This window comes from Mustelus asterias, chromosome 9 (assembly GCF_964213995.1).
Source record: "Mustelus asterias chromosome 9, sMusAst1.hap1.1, whole genome shotgun sequence".
In the NCBI taxonomy this organism is placed as follows: Eukaryota; Metazoa; Chordata; class Chondrichthyes; order Carcharhiniformes; family Triakidae; genus Mustelus; species Mustelus asterias.
In genome coordinates this window covers 88378160-88398872 of record NC_135809.1, presented here as the reverse complement: position 1 = coordinate 88398872, position 20713 = coordinate 88378160, and the positions used below count along the sequence as shown (strand labels likewise).

At 42.6% G+C, this 20713-nt stretch overlaps 1 protein-coding gene across 3 annotated transcripts in view; it reads left to right on the top strand.

The window, feature by feature from the left end:
• LOC144499158 (triokinase/FMN cyclase-like) overlaps positions 1–19489 on the top strand; it is an 81506-nt gene extending 62017 nt beyond the window's left edge. For all 3 annotated transcript variants that reach the window (XM_078221239.1, XM_078221237.1, XM_078221238.1), the window contains 4 exons: positions 1750–1853; positions 9477–9510; positions 10132–10221; positions 17869–19489. In XM_078221239.1, coding sequence (XP_078077365.1) covers positions 1750–1853; positions 9477–9510; positions 10132–10221; positions 17869–18042 — 402 coding nt within the window. In that variant the 3' untranslated portion in view covers positions 18043–19489. The remainder of the gene's footprint in view (positions 1–1749; positions 1854–9476; positions 9511–10131; positions 10222–17868) is intronic.
• Positions 19490–20713: the final 1224 nt, after the last annotated feature.

The window sequence follows — 20713 nt, the reverse complement described above, 5'->3', positions numbered from 1 at the left end:
TACTCACTTCAAAAGAAAAACTGCAGTCTAAATTGGACCGCTCTTGTTCTCTTTCTCATAGCTAAGACTGATACAATATTTTCAGAGTCTGAGAAGCAGCCTGCTGCTTGACAGTTTCAGAGGCAAACTGATAGGGGTCCTTGAAATGAAAGGAAGAAAACACTTTTTTACTTCAACATATAGAAAAACATACTTGGTTGAGAAATTTTTGAATTACATAAAGCTCAGTTGTGCAGGAACCCATCAAGACACCTAATCTCAGCTCATGTTAACTCCAGCTTATGAAGTGAACATTCTTTTTCAGCTGGAATGGTCTTATGTAAAGTGAATTTGGCATAGTTCTTACCAGCAGTGCCTGGGTACTAAACCCAATGTTAAGCATTACCTAACAGTAACAAAGGATTGCTTCTGTTTTAGTGAAGATTCTTTTTCTCTAAATCTTTCTTCACCCACTCCCAATTCTAGCTGGTACTTTTCTTCCTTTCCCCACAATTTAACCTGGCATTACTTCTGTCACCTCGGTTTCAAGCTGGCACTATTCTTCATTCCCTCTATCTCCCAAATTCAATCTAGCACCCTTTTCCTGCTGCTTCAGTTAATTAGAACTTTCCTTTTTATCTCTCTCATCCACAGTATTTCTAATGACTGTGCTCTCTTACTTGCCTGTACTGACACTGATTGACTCTGCTGCACACTATGGATGGGAATTCTTAATATTGCAGGAGTAACAATTTAGGCCAAGTCTAGCAGGTGAGTGCCAAAGACAAGGGTGAAGTGCTTGCAAACATCCTCATTCAGAGTGAATGATCCACTTGGCCTCACCGAGAGATCGCCATCATCCCAGAAGTCAGTTTTTACATCTCTGCAAGTGAAATGAAGAAACAGCTGAGAATACTGGGTTCAGCAAAGGGCCTGACAATATCCTGGCTGAGGTGCTGAAGGCTGAAGATTTGTGCTCCAGAACCAGTCATGCCTCCAGTCAAGTTGTTCCAGTACAGCTACAATACTGGTTTTAGCCACAAAGTAGAAATTTATTCAGATATGTCCTGTCCACAAACATCAGGCAAATCCAATCCAACCAATTATCATCCTTTCAGCCTATTCTCAATCATCAGCAAAGTAATGGAAGCTCTTGTCCACACTGCTATCAAGTGGCACTTAACTACCCAATAATGATCAGTTTGGGTGCCAGGACCACTTGGATTCACATATCATTACATGTACAAAACAGCTGAATTCAAGAGCTGAAATAGGAGTGACTGCCTTGCCAAGCAGCATCCAACTAAGTGTGGCATTAAGGAGCCCTAGGAAATTGAAGTAAATGGGAATCAGCAAGAAAAATCTCCATTGGCTGATGTCATATACAGCACAAAGAAAAGCGGTTATTGTCATATATTAATTATTTGAAGTGGGAAAGCCCATCTCTGGTTGAACTATCAAGAATGAATGCAAGCATCTTCTCTACTGTGTAATAAGTCTCAATGGATAAAGCAGCTGTCTGAACAATACTAATGGGATAAATTTTGGAACTAATGAGACAGCTGTTGGTGGCACAATTCTGGCCTCGGTCATATGGAATACCTCTCATCAGTCTGAAATTAACACTATTTAATAAGTTATTTTCCATTTCACCTCAAAAGAGTCATTCCACTTCACACAGTGAGAATGAATTGTGAATTTCCTGTAGTCTGATATTGTTTTAGTGGTTAGGAGCACTCTATCTATAATGTCATGCCCTTTCTATTGTAGCTGTACAGTATTGCTTTGATGACAGCAGCACAAAGGCTGAAAGATAACAACAATGCCTCTGACTGGGCAGTGGCTTTGAATTCTGGAATTGAAGCATTAAAGAGGTCAGTGTGTGCACGCTCTGTCATAGTGAGGTTAAAATGGTTTAAAACAAATAAATGCCATGGAGTAGGCTGCAATTCTGTTTGATTGTTTCTTGCTATTTCCCTCTCTGCACAGCTGAGGCTGAATTAGACTTTTTGCAACCTTTGAGTCATATTTAAGCCCGCGATGGACTTCCAACTTCACATCTGTGCTTTCACTATTTTACAATGATATTTCCACCAACACATCTCCCAAATCTCCCATCAATGCCATTATTACTGCTGGACTTATTCTAACACACCCCTGGCTGGCTTCCCATAGTGTACCATTCCTAACTTGAGGTCAACCAAACTATGTTGTTTGTGTCCCAAATCCTATTCATCTATCACCTCTATCTCAGTGACTTTCACTGGTTCCCAGTTAAACAACACCTTGATTTCAAAATTCTTATCCTTGCTTTCAAATCCCTCCATGTCCTTGTCCCTCCCTAACTTTCTAATCTCCTTCAGCTGCACAAACCTCTAGGATATCTGGGCTTCTGTAATTCTGGCTTCTTGAGCATCCCTGATTTTAATCATTCCACTTTAGGTAGTTGTGCCTTCAGCTGCCTGGGCTCTAAGTTGCGAAATTCCCTCCCCAAACCCTTCCACTTCTCAATTTCACTTTCAGCCTTAAAGACATTCCTTAAAACCTACTTCTTTGATCTAACTTTAGATCACCTGCCCTAATTTCTCCTTACGTGGCTTGGTGTCAAATTTTGTTTTTTACTGCCCTTGTGCAACCCTTTGAGATGTTTTATTACATTAAAGATGGTAAAAAGTGTGCTTGCTGTATTTACCCAAGAATATGAAGAATGATTAAGGAAGACATTTCAAGGTGTTGGTAATCATTATAAAGGAATAATTGGTCACTCGAAGAAGGCTGATATGGCATCCAGTTTCAAAATGGTTGACAAAGCAGATATTAGTCAACACATACCATTTGTCTTATTTCAGTACAATGTAAAATACTGAAACACTGCTTAATGATGATCCATTGTAAACAAGCAATTAGTAAGGATGTGGTGGTAATTAATTGAATCTTATAGCTAAAAGGGAATCACTGGCATCCTTGGGGCAATATAAGTGGCTGATGCTGCATTAAAGTGGCCATCTTACCCATTTCCTACAGATTTGTCTGGAGATAATGTGTTATCAGTGCCTTCTTACTCTTGTAGCTGCAATCTCACTATTGTGCAATGTTGCAGCTTATCATGATCATTCTGGAAACCCAAGTTAGTGTGAACAAAAGAACAAAGAACAAAGAAAATTACAGCACAGGAACAGGCTCTTCAGCCCTCCAAGCCTGCAACGACCATGCTGCCCGACTGAACTAAAACCCCCTACCCTTCCGGGGACCATATCCCTCTATTCCCATCCTATTCATGTATTTGTCAAGACGCCCCTTAAAAGTCACTACCGCATCCGCTTCCACTACCTCCCCCGGCAACGAGTTCCAGGCACCCACTACTCTGTGTGTAAAACATCTGCCTCGTACATCTCCTTTAAACCTTGCCCCTCGCACCTTAAAGCTGTGCCCCCTAGTAATTGACTCTTTCACCCTGGGAAAAAGCTTCTGACTATCCACTCTGTCCATGCCCCTCATAATCTTGTAGACTTCTATCAGGTCGCCCCTCAACCTCCGTCGTTCCAGTGAGAACAAACCAAGTTTCTCCAACCTCTCCTCATAGCTAATGCCCTCCATACCAGACAACATCCTGGTAAATCTTTTCTGTACCCTCTCCAAAGCCTCCACATCCTTCTGGTAGTGTGGCGACCAGAATTGAACACTATATTCCAAGTGCAGCCTAACTAAGGTTCTATAAAGCTGCAACATGACTTGCCAATTTTTAAACTCAATGCCCCGGCCGGTGAAGGCAAGCATGCCATATGCTTTCTTGACTACCTTCTCCACCTGCATTGCCACTTTCAGTGACCTGTGTACCTGTACACCCAGATCCCTTTGCCTATCAATACTCTTAAGGGTTCTGCCATTTACTGTATATTTCCTATCTGTATTAGGCCTTCCAAAATGCATTACCTCACATTTGTCTGGATTAAACTCCATCTGTGTACTGAAGGTTGCCTCCTGATGTCCAGGCACCGTAAGTTGAACTTGAACATGATGACTGCTTTTTGCATTATGCATCCAATTGTAATATAAATTTCACTCTACCACACCATAGGCTTCAGTAGTTTGTCCAGCAGGTCTTCTGCAGATGTCCAGCACCTGATACTACAATCTCAGGGAAGTCAAGGAAGCTGACCCTTTGCCTGTGAGCTCTGTTATGCTAGTGCTTCCTGCAAGCTCGACCCCTGTGCCACTCTCCTCTGCTCATCACCTGAAGGTCTTCCCATAGTAGGCTGTTATTGCTGCTGATAGTCATTTTGCTCTTAGTTCAAAATTCAATCTAAGACAACCAAAGCACCTTCATTCTGATCTGAGTCTCAATACCTCCAAAGTGTAGAAATTAACTTTGAGCTACAACAAATCCTTCCTCTACGGTCAGTAAGAAAGAAGCTGTGAGCATGATTCATGAATATATTTGCCTGACTTTTAATGGGTTTGTGAATTGCCATTCACTTTTAGACTTGGTTTCAATGGTGAGCTTAGAAAATTGGTGAGTTTCAAGTTTCAGTAGCAAGTTTCAGAAACCAGTGAAACCTATGGATGCACCATTGAATTTATGATGTGGGTGATAGCCAAGTTCTGCACGCATGAGGACGGCCTCAACCAGGATCATGTCACAATATATGTAACCCCCATCATTTGGCCGAGGCTTGCAAAATCCTACTAACTGTCTTGGCTTGAGACAATTCACACCTCTTTAACCTGTGATTACCCCTCTCTCCACTCGCATTGTCTGTACCTGTAAAGACTTGATTACTTGTAAATACTCGCATTCCAACCATTATCTTGAAATTGCGTCTGTCTATATATGCCATGTTTGTGAACCCAACTCTCCACTCACCTGAGGAAAAAGCAGCGCTCTGAAAGTTTGTGATTCCACTGGTTCAGGTAAAATTCCCCCATGTTTCACCTGACAGGAAAATCTGTCGTCTTGAATCCACTGAAAGTAGTCATTCATATCTTCTTCCATGAGCAGAGAAATTTTTGAATTATGTACCTAATTATGCATTTTAAATTATAGTCCTAAATCACAAAACAGTGAGCACTATACAAGTGCAGCAAAAACTTGAGAACTACTCACTTGCTAACTCCTGAGTGTTTTCTACCACTTGCAAGACACAATGATGCAATACTTTTCACTTGCCTGAATGTGAACAATTCCAACAAAACTCATGCAATACTTTTCACTTGCCTGAATGTGAACAATTCCAACAAAACTCAACACCATCCAGGACAAAGGAGTCTATTTGATTGTCATTTCATCTAAATATCCACTGCCTTTGCCTCCATCATCTCATGGCTGCAGAAAATTACATCTACACAATATACTGCATCTACTTTTCAAAGCTTCTCTGGCAGCACTTTCAAAATTAGCGACAGTTTGATGAAAGGAAATGCCGTCAGGTCCATGTTTCCCTTCAAGTCACACAGCATCCCGACTTCGACATATATCATCATTTCTTCATGTCACTGGGTCAAAATCTTAGAAGCCCCCACCCAATAGCATCGTGGGAGCATCTTCACGACATAGGCAGCAATAGTTCATGAGGAAGATCTATCACTACCGAAAACACTCAGTGACCAATAAACAACAACAAGCTTTGTCAATGGCTGCTCATATACGAAGAATTAGCAAAAAAGGCATTTTATAATGATATCACTATATTAGTTTGAGGGAATATGGACATTTTGGGTGGAGAATTAAGATTTTTATGCATGAACTGTGAAAGGAGCAGGTCTCCTTGTACTCCTGTGAATTTGACTTCTCATATCTTTCCATTAGCCAGTAGATGCTGACCTGGATCTTCTGTCTTAGCACTGTTCCCCTGAGAATGTGTATAAGGTAGATTGAGAAGAGGAATGGGTTAAAATTGGGATGCGTAACTAGGAATCAGTTGAGGGATAAACTGGTTATGGAAAGGGCCTGAGGCGAGGGCGACAAGGCTCACCAAAACTAATGATCACGTTAAAGAAACTGCTAATAGGTAATTGTGGTTCTGGCTTCGGAGGGCAGGGCCTTATCGATTGGCCTTTTGTTCTTGAAAGTAATCTAATCAGAAACTTTAATAGCCATGTCCTTACGTGGCTATCGCCTTTTGTTCTTGAAAGTAATCTAATCAAAATGTAACAATACAGCTATGCCCTTATTGGCTAACAGAAGTATGTGGATGTATCTCCGTCGTGTATAACTGAAACTATTTTGTAATGATGTGGAGATGCCGGCGTTGGACTGGGGTAAACACAGTAAGAAGTTTAACAACACCAGGTTAAAGTCCAACAGGTTTATTTGGTAGCAAAAGCCACACAAGCTTTCGAAGCTCTAAGCCCCTTCTTCAGGTGAGTGGGAATTCTGTTCACAAACAGAGCTTATAAAGACACAGACTCAATTTACATGAATAATGGTTGGAATGCGAATACTTACAACTAATCAAGTCTTTAAGAAACAAAACAATGGGAGTGGAGAGAGCATCAAGACAGGCTAAAAAGATGTGTATTGTCTCCAGACAAGACATCCAGTGAAACTCTGCAGGTCCACGCAACTGTGGGAGTTACAAATAGTGTGACATGAACCCAATATCCCGGTTGAGGCCATCTTCGTGTGTGCGGAACTTGGAGCAGAAACTGATAGCCAAGTTCCGCACACACGAAGACGGCCTCAACCGGGATATTGGGTTCATGTCACACTATTTGTAACTCCCACAGTTGTGTGGACCTGCAGAGTTTCACTGGCTGTCTTGTCTGGAGACAATACACATCTTTTTAGCCTGTCTTGATGCTCTCTCCACTCCCATTGTTTTGTTTCTTAAAGACTTGATTAGTTGTAAGTATTCGCATTCCAACCATTATTCATGTAAATTGAGTCTGTGTCTTTATAAGCTCTGTTTGTGAACAGAATTCCCACTCACCTGAAGAAGGGGCTTAGAGCTTCGAAAGCTTGTGTGGCTTTTGCTACCAAATAAACCTGTTGGACTTTAACCTGGTGTTGTTAAACTTCTTACTATTTTGTAAGCCAGACAGAGACTCACGAACCCATGCTTGATGCGCATGGTCTAGCGATCTCTCCTCCGATGCAATAAAGAAGGTTTGCGGAGAAACCTGTGTCTCATCAGTTTTTGATCCGACATCCGAAAGCGAATTCCACACCCTGTTATCAGCATAACCACCACAAAAGATTGTTCATAGAAGAAATCATAGAAACCCTACAGTGCAGAAGGAGGCCATTCGGCCCATCGAGTCTGCACGGACCACAATCCCACCCAGGCCCTACCCCCACATATTTACCCACTAATCCCTCTAACCTACGCATCCCAGGACTCTAAGGGGCAATTTTTAACCTGGCCAATCAACCTAACCCGCACATCTTTGGACTGTTAAATATGAAGTGCAAATTACATTGTGCATATCAAGTTTCCACAACCTAATGATTTAAGAACATTACGTTAGAAGCAGGCCCTGCCCGGATAACTGGTCACACTCCGAGGCCTGGGCCTCGGCACCTCCCTCTGCAACTGGATCCTGAACTTCCTAACCCACAGACCACAATCAGTAAGGATTGGCAACAACACCTCCTCCACAATCATCCTCAACACCGGTGCCCGACAAGGCTATGTTCTCAGCCCCCTACTCTACTCCTTATACACCTATGACTGTGTGGCCAAATTCCCCTCCAATTCGATTTTCAAGTTTGCTGACAACACCACTGTAGTGGGTCGGATCTCAAACAATGATGAGACAGAGTACAGGAATGAGATAGAGAACCTGGTAAATTGGTGCGGCAACAATAATCTCTCCCTCAATGTCAACAAAACGAAGGAGATTGTCATTGATTTCAGGAAACGTAAAGGAGAACATGCCCCTGTCTACATCAATGGGGATGAAGTAGAAAGGGTCAAGAGCTTCAGGTTTTTAGGTGTCCAGGTCACCAACAACCTGTCCTGGTTCCCCCCATGCTGACACTATAGTTAAGAAAGCCCACAAACGCCTCTACTTTCTCAGAAGACTAAGGAAATTTGGCATATCAGCTACGACTCTCACCAACTTTTACAGATGCACCATTGAAAGCATTCTTTCTGGTTGTATCATAGCTTGGTATAGCTCCTGCTCTGCCCAAGATCGCAAGGAACTACAAAAGGTCATGAATGTAGCCCAATCCATCACGCAAACTAGCCTCCCATCCATTGACTCTGTTTACACTTCCCATTGCCTCAGCAAAGCAGCCAGCATAATTAAGAACTCCATGCACCCCGGACATTCTCTCTTCCACCTTCTTCAGGCAAAAGATACAAAAATCTGAGGTCATGTACCAACCGACTCAAGAACAGCTTCTTCCCTGCTGTCAGACTTTTGAATGGACTTACCTTGCAATAAGTTGATCTTTCTCTACACCCTAGCTCTGACTGTAACACTACATTCTGCACTCTCTCGTTTCCTTCTCTATGAACGGTATGTTTTGTCTGTATAGCGCGCAAGAAACAATACTTTTCACTGTATGTTAATACATGTGACAATAATAAATCAAATCCCTCCAGAATAAATTGATCCTCATTGAAGCTTTGTGCTAATTGTGCACATTTACAGACTTTTGAGGAATCTCCAAAGATTAGCTGGATTTTTTGCGTGCAAGAACACTAATAGGTAGGTTTTGAAAGGTATTTAAAATCTTCTTGACAAGGATGAGCAAGTGAAGTTCACAGGTCCTCTGTATCCAAACATGTAAAGCAGGGAATTTACTACAAATGTTATGTCCCCATTGTACCAAAAGATGTAATCGTACAGCCAACAGGAATGGCTGGGTAGGCTGGTTCTACTCTATCTATTCTGGAACTTACAAACTTCAAAATTCGCCTGAACCCAGAAATCTTATCTATAGGAGTTTCCAACCTCTGCCTGATCCACATTCATTCCAGAACTCTGAGGATGTAGGTATCACTGATAAGGCCAGCATTTATTGCCCATTCCTAATTGTCCTTGAACTGAGTGGTTTGGCTCGGCCATTTCAGCAGGAAGTTAAAAATCAACAACATTGCTGTGGGTCCAGAGTCAGAAATATGCCAGACCAGATGAAGATAGCAGATTTCCTTTCCTGAAGGACATTAGTGAACCAGATGGGTTTTTACAAAAATCAGTGATAGTTTCACGTCACCATCACTGAGACTAGTTATCAATTCACCACTTAATTTGACTTTCACTGGCTGCCATGGTGGGATTCGAACCCATGTCCCCAGAGCATAACTTGGGCCTCTGCATTACTAATCCAGTGACATAACCACTACATTATTGTCTCATTCTCAGAATTTTGATCTCAGAATCTCCAAACACCACGTTGACCCCAATATTCTATCATACTTTCTTGCAGGAAGAAATATTTTTAAGAAGTTTGCTTCAAATTTTCGCTGCTTCTTTCTCTCAAGTGTGTTTAATGTGACTTGGTGTTTGCCACCTGTTATTTAATTTGCTTCATTTTTGTTCCACAGATATGGAGGTGCAGAGCTTGGAGACAGAACCATGGTGAGTCCTGCTGCTTGAATTGAGTAGTCTCACTTGTCTCTCAATACCAAGAAAAATAATATTACAAATACAAGAAAGACTTGCATCTATACAGTGCCATTTACTACCATTGAACATCCCAAAGTGGTTTATCGCCAAATAAGTGTATCATAGAGTCCCACAGTGCAGAAGGTCGTCATTTGGCCCATCAAGTCTGCACTGACGACAATCCCACCCAGGCCCTATCCCCATAGCCCCACTTATTTACCCTGTTAGTCGTTCTGACATTAAGGGGCAATTTAGCATGGCCAATTATGTCTGAATCACACCTGTGAAACACCTTGGGCGGGATTTTATGGCCTTGCTCATCCCAAAACCTTAAAATCCCGCCCAAGGTCAACAGTCGTTCCCATGCTCCGAGTCCTGTGGCAGGCGGGCTGGTAAAATTCCAGCCCTTGTGACAGTTCCTGTGTTAAAGTGGCTAGATAAATGCCGGGTTGTATGTCCTTCTTAAACAATATGATTGAGATCCCAATTACAGATAGGAGCTGCTTGTGAGCTGCAGGACTGCTTTCAATTTACGTTCATGTTCGATTGTTTACATGGATCTTAATCTGTACTATTTTGTACCTCCTATGCTAGCTTGACTCACTCTGTCCTGCTGAGTATGAGTTACGTAAATTAACAGATGGAAATGGCAATGCACTGCAGGTGTTGGCTGAGGCTGTGCAGGTAAGGAACATCCTGAGTTCTAATCAATATGTGGGTGTGAGAGGCAAACACTTACTAGGACACCTGCTGCTGATCACTATCCAGTGACAGTGCGGGAGCCTGTGCACAAGGATGATAAGTGAGGACAGGTGTTATCTGGTTTGCTGTACTTTGAAAGCCAGCTCATTATGGGATTGTAGGATCCATGTTTTCTCGTTAGTTCAATTGCTGAAGTAATATACCACAGTTGCAGTGTTAATCACCTCCTGTGTCTACATGTGTATTGATTGATCTTAAATGATCCCAGGATTAAAACATAACAGACTGGTAATGAGAACGACAGACTTTTGCGGTAATACCAGTCGAAAAACGAAACTAAAGAAAGAGACTTTATTTTTCAACTGAACCACATGTTGGATTTGTACTGGCCTGCAGATAAAGGCTGGCAGGGGACCTGCAGAGATGGCAACAAAAAGAAACCTGCAGATTTCAAAAATAAAAGGAAACTGTAAAGTACAAGTTTTTAAAAATTGCAGCTGTTTGGAAGATTAAAAAAAAGACAATAAGAAGCGCTGTTGCTTTAAGTTTTTTTAAAAGGTCACTCACAAAACAACCTGAAGAGCTAATGAAACAAAATTATTAATGGAAATAAAGGGGCCTGATCGCACCATGAGCCCACCGGGACTTCCGAAGCACAGAAAACATAGAGAGTGAAAGTCCCTGACGAGTAAAAAAGAGAACGATAAACACCCTTTCGAATCACTGTGAACTGTTATTAAAAAAAACATGCTGTTGTTTTCAAAGATTTGGAGCATGAGGGAATTGCCATAAAATTGAATATCAAAGCTGACTCAACTAAAATTTCTAAAGGCCAGAACCATGCCTTATGCCACATGACCAAAAGTCAAAGCTGACCTGGGGCATCTGATCATGATAGATTATAAGAACATAAGAACTAGGAGCAGGAGTAGGCCATCTGGCCCCTCGAGTCTGCTCCACCATTCAATGAGATCATGGCTGATCTTTTCGTGGACTCAGCTCCACTTACCCGCCCGCTCACCATAACCCTTAATTCCTTTACTGTTCAAAAATATATCTATCCTTGCCTTAAAAACATTCAATGAGGTAGCCTCAACTGCTTCACTGGACAGGGAATTCCACAGATTCACAACCCTTTGTGTGAAGAAGTTCCTCCTTAACTTAGTCCTAAATCTGCTCCCCCTTATTTTGAGGATATGCCCCTAGTTCTAGTTTCACCCGCCAGTGGAAATAACTTCCCTGCTTCTATCTTATCTATTCCCTTCATAATCTTATATGTTTCTATAAGATCTCCCCTCATTCTTCTGAATTCCAATGAGAATAGCCCCAGTCTACTCTGTCTCTCATCATAAAACAACCCTCTCAACTCCGGAATCAACCTAGTGAATCTCCTCTGCACCCCCTCCAGTGCCAGTATAAAAAGTAAGGAGACCAAAACTGTACACAGTACTCCAGGTGTGGCCTCACCAGCACCTTATACAGCTGCAACATAACCTCACTGTTTTTAAACTCCATCCCTCTAGCAATGAAGGACAAAATTCCATTTGCCTCCTTAATTATTTGCTGCTCCTGCAAACCAACTCCTTATGATTCTTGCACAAGGACACCCAGGTCCTTCTGCACAGCAGCATGCTGCAATTTTTTACCATTTAAATAATAGTCCATTTTGCTGTTATTCCTACCAAAATGGATGACCTCACATTTACAAACATTGTACTCCATCTGCCAGACCCTCACCCACTCACTTAGACTATCATATCCCTTTGCAGACTTTCAGCGTCCTCTGCAAACTTTGCTCTGCCACTCATCTTAGTGTCATCTGTAAATTTTGACACAACACTTGGTCCCCAACTCCAAATCATCTATGTAAATTGTAAACAATTGCGGTCCCAACACTGATCCCTGAGGCACACCACTAGTCACTGATCGCCAACCAGAAAAACATCCATTTACCCCCACTCTTTGCTTTCTGTTAGTTAACCAATCCTCTATCCATGCTAATACATTACCCGTAACACCGTGCACCTTTATCTTATGCAGCAGTCTTTGGTGTGGCACTTTGTCAAATGCCTTCTGAAAATCCAGATACACCACATCCACAGGTTCCCCATTGTCCACTGCGCATGTAATATTCTCAAAGAATTCCCCCAAATTAGTGAAACATGACCTGCCCTTCATGAACCCATGCTGTGTCTTCCCAATGGGAAAATTTATATCCAGATGTTTCGCTATTTCTTCCTTGATGATAGATTCAAGCATTTTCCCTACTACAGAAGTTAAGCTAACCGGCCTATAGTTACCCACCTTTTGTCTACCTCCTTTTTTAAACAGTGGCATCACATTTGCTGTTTTCCAATCTGTGGGAACCACCCCAGAGTCCAGTGAATTTTGGTAAATTACCACTAGTGCATTTGCTATTTCCCCTGCCATCTCTTTTAGTACCCTGGGATGCATTCCATCAGGGCCAGGAGACTTGTCTACCTTTAGCCCTATTAGCTTGCCCAACACTACCTCTTTCATGATGATGATAGTTTCTAGGTCCCCATCTGCCATAGCCTTCCTGTCATCAATTTTTGGCATGTTATTTGTGTCTTCCATTGTGAAGACTGACACAAAATACCTGTTCAATGCCTCAGCCATTTCCAGTTATCACATCCCCCTTCTCATCCTCTAAAAGACCAATATATACTTTAGCCAGTCTTTTTCGTTTTATATATTTGTAGAAACTTTTGCTATCTGTTTTTATATTCTGAGCTAGTTTACTCTCATAATCCATTTTACTTTTCTTTATAGTCTTTTTCATGGCTTTCTGTTGACTTTTAAAGATTTCCCAATCCTCCAGTTTCCCACTAATCTTGGCCGCTTTGTATGCCTTTTCTTTCAATTTGATACCCTCCTTTATTTCTTTAGATATCCGTGGCTGATTATCTCTTTTTCTACAGTCCTTCCTTATCACTGGTATATAACTTTGCTGAGCACGGTGAAACATCGCTTTGAAAGTCCTCCACTGTTCCTCAATTGTCCCACCATAAAGGTTTTGCTCCCAGTCTACCTTAGCCAAAATCTCTCTCATCCCTTTGTAGTCTCCTTTGTTTAAGCACAAGATACTGGTTTTGAATTTTACCATCTGTATTTTAAATTCAACCGTACTGTGATCACTTCTTCCGAGAGGATCCCTAACTGTAAGATCATTAATTTTTCCTGTCTCATTACACAGGACAATTCTAGAATAGCTTGCTCCCTCGTAGGTTCCATTACGTACTGTTCAAGGAAGCTATCACGGATACATTTATGAACTCCTCCTCAAGGCTGCCTTGACCAACCTGGTTTGACCAATTGATATGTAGATTAAAATCCCCCATGGTAATTGCTGTACCATTTTTAGATGCATCAGTTATTTCTTTGTTTATTTCTTGCCCCACCATGATGTTATTATTTGGTGGCCTATAGACTACGCCTATGGGTGACTTTTTCTCCTTACTATTTCTAATTTCCACAAAAATGGATTCAATCGTTTTTTCCATAGAACCTATATCATCTCTCACTCTCGTCCTGATGTCATCCTTAAATATCAGAGCTACACCACCTCCCTTAGCTTCCTGTCGGTCCCTCCAAACAGTCTGATACCCCTGGATATTTAACTCCCAGTCCTGACCATCCTGCAACCATGTCTCTGTAATGGCCACCAAATCATACTGGTTCGCAATGATTTGTGCCGTCAACTCATTTAACTTATTTTGAATGCTACGAGCATTCAGATAAAGTGACCTTATGCTAGTTATGTCTTGGTACCTGTCCCCCATATGAATGGGCAACATATTATTCCAGTGCTCTAGAAAGATGGCTCTATTAAGCATCTGTGGAGATTTCAAAGTTACTGTTAACCCTGTGTTGTGTGCTCAACAATCCATGGACCTATGCCAGGCTTACTATGCAAATTGACACGAAGTCACAAGAATATCTTACCATCATAACTCACCAGGGAATGTACAGATATTGCCATGTGCCTTTTTTAATAGCGTCAGTTGCAGCCTTGTTTCAGTGGGCCATGGAGCAAAAAGGGCGCAAGTTGATTATGATATTTAAAGTAGTGAAGGAGGAAATTTTCCAGAAAACCATATTTGTATCATCAAACATATTTACATATTGGACTAATTGGCACCACTCATAACGGGCCAACAATGCAGAGGGGCACCCCCGGATGGATATTCAATCGGGTCCCCCCCTGCACAGCTGAGAGACTCACGAATTTCAGAAACTACGGAAGATCCCTAATCTGCCTAGCAACAGCGCGCAGCTGCATTTTAAACTGGCCAAGGACGATCAAGATCCCTATGAAACGAGACATAGAGTGGGTTATCAAAACCAAGCTATCACTGAAATATTACCAATTCGGCCAAGGCAGACATAAAAATCTGATAAACTAAGAGATAAGGATAAAAGGTTAAGAATGAAATACTCCAGACACCCAACAGGACAGGATGACATTAACACTCAATCTCACAAGCAGGAAACACAGACACGGAACAATAGGATCAATTCAAATAAGAGGACACATAGAGATGATAATGGGAAACGCATTTAGACACCGGGGCAGGACCAAGTAATCCCATTAACACGAACACACACCATACAAATGCTAATCGATGAAACTTCCTAGGGACTTTTGAAACTGACAGACCACTTTATACATTGTGTAAAAAAGCATAATCAAATGTTCCCGCGCGAATTTGGATCCCTATAAAGATCCAGAGCTGATGTGATTTAATTGAGATCAACGTGGCCAAGCCACTGTTTCTGAGCTGGCTACGGGGGTCTCCCTGGGATCCCAGTAATTGTACAATAAAGACACGCTTTGAACCTTGATTTGCGACTCAACTTCTATTCTGCACTGGTAAGGGATATTTCCCTACAACAGTAGCATTTAAATATGCATAGCCTGTTCAAAGCTAGATTCTCCCAGCTCCCAGGATCTTCCAACCCTCAGGTACAGTGCAAACCTGGCGGGAATCACTACCGATCTCCACTAGTGAAGACCAGGTGTGATGGCCACACTGGGAGCTCATGGACATGGCTGGCCATTGAAACCTCTCGGTGGTCAGGGACATGACTGGGCAGTGCCCATCTGGCAGTTCCAACCTGGCATACTGGCAGTGCCAGGGGCAATGCCAAGGGGGTGGGGCTATGCAGGTGGGATCGTGCGGGGGGGGGGCGGAGGGGGAGGTCGCACAGGAGTGGACCATGAAAAGGGGTTTGTCACGAGTCATGAGGGGAGGGTGCGTGTTGGGGGTCGTGAAGGGAGGCATGTTGGGAATCATGAGGGACCCATTGGGAGGGCTCCAATGCCAGCAATTTGTGTCAGGGAGGGGATACATAACGCTGATGTTTGGGGGCGTTGGGGGTGGGGGTGTTCTCCCTGTGCACTGAAATCGGGCACCTTTCAAAATGGCACCTGATCATTTTGCAGCCGAGCTCACCAGTGTGTTTAGACCCTGCGCCCCCCCCAGAGCCAGCACTCTCCCACAAAACAACTAAAAGGGGGACGACGGACCAAATGGTCTCCTTCTGCACTGTAGATTCTGTGATTGGGGTCCAGTATGCGTCGGTATTGCTCCAGTTTTCACTTCGTTATGACATTTAGTTAGTTTTTGGGAAGATTGCAGCCTCCATGTCAGAACAAAACCTGAAAATGGACAGAAGTCTGTGATGCTGCATTCAAAGCTAAAGCAGTGCTGACAGATTCTGAGGTATTGACACCCTTTGATTCCTTCTTACCTCTACAACGTGCATGTGATGCATTGCCATATAGAGTTGGGACCGTTCTCTTACATATAATTTCCTCTGGTGTGGAGAGGCCCATAGCATTTGCTTCACAGACTTTAAAGCAGAGAGCCAATATGCTCAAATTGAACGTAAAGTACTGGGGATCATTTTCGGAATCCAGAAATTTCGCCAGTGCCTGTTGAAATTCACACTCCTGACTGATCATCGACCATTCACCTCAATGTTCAGTCCACACTCAAGTATCCCTTCTTTAGCTGCAAACAGGATTCCATATTAGGCATTGATGTTGAATGCTCATGTATATGACATCAAATATCGAAAATCTACCTTGCAGGGCAATACAGATGGTCTTTCAAGGCTGCCCCTACCAGTCAGCCATAGGAACACTGCTCAAAAAGACATCATCTACTTTGCACATGTGGAGAACACACATATCACTTCAGTGCAAATCAAGAATGTGACTCGAGTGGGCCTAACATTGTCCAAAGTCTTGGACTTTGTGATGTATGGCAACTCTTCTCCGGACTTCCAAAGAACCACAGAATCCATACAGTGCAGGAGACCATTTGGCCCATCGAGTCTGCATTGACTCTCCAAAAGATTTCACCACTTTAAATGAGCCTTCTCCACGTCAACGAATGCTGAACCCAGTCTCACCGAGCTCGACTTAAGTTGAAGTCTACTCACTTTCAGCTACAAGTCCAAAATTGTCTTCAGGCTCCAGTGAACATTACTCAGCAAAAGCACCCACATTGGGAGAGAATACTCCTGAGCGTCTGGGTTATAGTTAAGGTGAACCTGTGTATTTTGTTTCGGCATATAACAGTAGTTTTCATTCATGAACTTTTTAATAAAGGTCCAAACCTTCATCACTAAGCAACTGGTGAGCAACCATCTCACAAAGTACTTTACTTCAAATTTTACTTTTTGTGGAGAGTGACAATGTCCCTTGTGTAACCTTAGCAGAGTAGTGACCTGTGTCCACGTATTCACTTCATTTTTTCCACATGCACTTGGTACAGACTCCAAGATCATCGGAGGGTAATCATGGTATGGTATGATATACGTGCTCTGCCAAAGGCAGGTTATTAGCTCATTGTCTGCTGATACTTCATCCTAAGCTATTGGCAGTTTATGTCAGTGGTGGTTTTGCCATTGCCTTCTACTCTCAAGCACAGCAAGGAGGCAGATCCTTAGGCCGGAACTCTACCACCTCGCCCGCCACGGAACTGGAGTGGGCGAGGGTCCGACAATGTAAATCGTCGTTTCCAGTCTCACCTGAGCAAGGCCGTAAAATCCCACTCTAAGTCTATCTCAGCCAGAATTGAACCTGCACTGTTGGTGTTATTCTGCACCACCTTCTAGCCAACTAGGTAATCATACCCAATACATTTTACTTGCTTTCTGCCATTTTCCATTTGGAGTTTAGTTTTATACCTACAAAGTATTTTCTTAGTTTCCAAACTTCACCTTTAGAAAGCCAAGTAGTGAAGGATAGAACTGCAGCCTAATCTTTACACACTTTATCAACAGAAATGAAACGCGCACTTGCAAACCCAACCACCACAGGTTCAGTCTCTTCTTATACATCGGAACATAAAAGAATCTGCTGTTAATGTCCTCTGTCTGAATAAAATTAAATACTCAAATACGATGTTCCTTGGTGTACATATGTTTGCCTCATGGCTAATAATTGAGTGAAACTAGTTGGATCGCAAATTAATACAGCACATGATGTGAGACTTGCTGAATGTGGATCTCCGGACCAGAATGAGCAGTATGGGTTGAGACAGCTTTGTGGGATTGAGAAATGAATGTAATTTCATCCCTTGTCTCTGTTTCCAGAAAGCTGAAGCAGGCGCAGAAGCTACCAAGGATATGATAGCAAAGGCAGGACGGGCAAGTTACATCTCTTCAGCTCAGTTCACAAGACCTGACCCAGGAGCTGTTGCTTGTGCTGCCATTTTGAAGGCCATCTTGACAGCTCTTGAACAACCTCCTCCAGAAGAGCAGGAATGAAGAGCTGTGTGGGGCAGGGAAGACTTTTTTGTATGTGTGTGTTTCTTGCTTGAGCTCCCTATTATTGTTGGCAGTAAAGGTGTTACAGGAAAATGTTTGAAGTCAACCCTGTGATAAAATTACATCAATGTATTCACTAACTGGTTTATCTTTCTTTAATTCACCAATGCCCACTTTGCATCCTATATCTACTCATCCTCACTGTACACCCTATAGCCACCGACACTGTCTGTATACTCGATATCTACTCATCCTTAATCTTTGCTGTTCACCTTACATGCACTATTACCCACTGTGTACCATGCTTGCATTGATATGTGCTGTACACCCAATAGTACTAATACGCAAATGCACCATATACATACTGTCCCTCAAGGGTGATCTACACCCACTGATACTCAATGTGCACTATATACCTGTGGCCATTACAGCTGTGCCCATTACACCTGTTAATGCTCACAGAGGGTCAGAATCATTAACTCCTCGACTCATTCATTCTCAGTATGTGATGTGATCAGTATTCTTTGTGCAACTTACACTGACCAATAATCACTGCGCACCACAGTTGTTGATATCCACTGTGCATCCTACACAGAACACATCCACTGTATATCCTGCACCCATCAATCCCCATGGTGCACCTTAACCCATTATTGGAAGCTATACAATGTAGACCAACTGACCTCTAGTGCACAACACCCACCAGTATCCACCTTATATCAACTAGTACACTTGACTCAACCTGAAAGTTTATTACGAGCCCCAAAGAGATCTATTTGTAACGTTGTAATCTGGCAAACTTTCACTTTGAGCATTTGGATACTTGATTGTGTCATGTGGGCTAACTGCACCAATACTGACTAGTTCCATTCTCCTGTTACTCCCATTTTAAAAATTACGCTTCAAAAGACTCTGAAAACTGGTGCAGAAGCCATTGTGTGGCCAAGAAGGGAGATCAGGAGTTGGAGATCCAAGCAAACATTGATACACATATGGACCTCCATAACAAAGGATTTGCAGGGCTTTTGTAAACAGTGATTAACTGTGAGTTCCTTATCAGCAATGTAAAGATAATATTCAATAAAGATTAAACTGATCAGAGTTTAATATTTTTGTTGATTTGTAGAAGTTCTTAAATACACTTCAAGGCTCCAGGGCCTGATGGGATATACCCCAAAATACTGAGAGAGGCAAGAGAGGAAGTTGCTGGGGCCTTGAGAAAAATCTTTGTATCCTCACTGGCTACAGGGGAGGTCCCAGAGAATTTGAGAGTAGCCAATGTCGTTCCTTTGTTTAAGAAGGGTAGCAAGGATAATCCAAGTAATTACAGGCCGGTGAGCCTTACGTCAGTGATCGGGAAATTATTGGAGAGGATTCTTCAGGACAGGATTTACTCCCACTTGGAAATAAGTGGACATATTAGCGAGAGGCAACATGGTTATGTGAAGAGGAGGTCGTGTCTCACTAACTTGATCGAGTTTTTCAAGGAAGTGACGAGGATGATTGATGAGGGAAGGGCAGTGAATGTTGTCTACATGGACTTCAGTAAGGCCTTTGAAAAGGTCCCTCATGGCAGAAGGTGAAGTCACAAGGGATCAGAGGTGAACTGGTAAGTTGGATACAGAACTGGCTTGGTCATAGAAGGCAGAGGGTTGCAGTAGAAGGGTGCGTTTCTGAATGGAGGGCTGTGACAAGTGGCATTCCTCAGGAATCAGTGCTGTGACCTTTGCTGTTTGTAATATACATAAATGATTTGGAGGAAAACGTAACTGGTTTGATTAGTAAATTTGCGGATGACACAAAGGTTGGTGGATTTGCGGATAGCGATGAGGACCATCAGAGGATACAGCAGGATATAGATCGGTTGGAGACATGGATGGAGAAATGGCAGATGGAGTTTAATCCGGACAAATGTGAGGTAATGCATTTTGGAAGGTCTAATACAGATAGGAAGTATACAGTAAATGGCAGAACCCTTAAGAATATTGATAGGCAGAGGGATCTGGATGTATATGTACACAAGTCACTGAAAGTGGCAACGCAGGCGGAGAAGGTAGTCAAGAAAGCATACAGCATGCTTGCCTTCATCGGCTGGGACATTGAGTTTAAAAATTGGCAAGTCATGTTGCAGCTTTATAGAACCTTAGTTAGGCCGCACTTGGAATATAGTGTTCAATTCTGGTCGCCATACTACCAGAAGGATGTGGATGCTTTGGAGAGGGTACAGAAAATATTTACCAGGATGTTGCCTGGTATGGAGGGCATTAGCTATGAGAAAGTTGGTTTGTTCTCACTGGAACAACGGAGGTTGAGGAGTGACTTGATAGAAGTCTACAAGATTGTGAGAGGCATGGACAGAGTGGATAGTCAGAAGCTTTTTCCCAGGCTGGAAGAGTCAATTACTAGGGGGCATAGGTTTAAGGTGTGAGGGGCAAGGTTTAAAGAAGATGTACAAGGCAAGGTTTTTAAACAGAGGATGGAGAGTGCCTGTAATTCGCTGCCGGTGGAGGTAGTGGAAGCAGATCCGATAGTGACTTTTAAGGGGCATCTTGACAAATACATGAATAGGATGGAAATAGAGGGATATGGTCCCCGGAAGGGTAGGGGGTTTTAGTTCCGTCAGGCATCATGGTCGGTGCAGGCTTGGAGGGCTGAAGGGCATTCCTGTGCT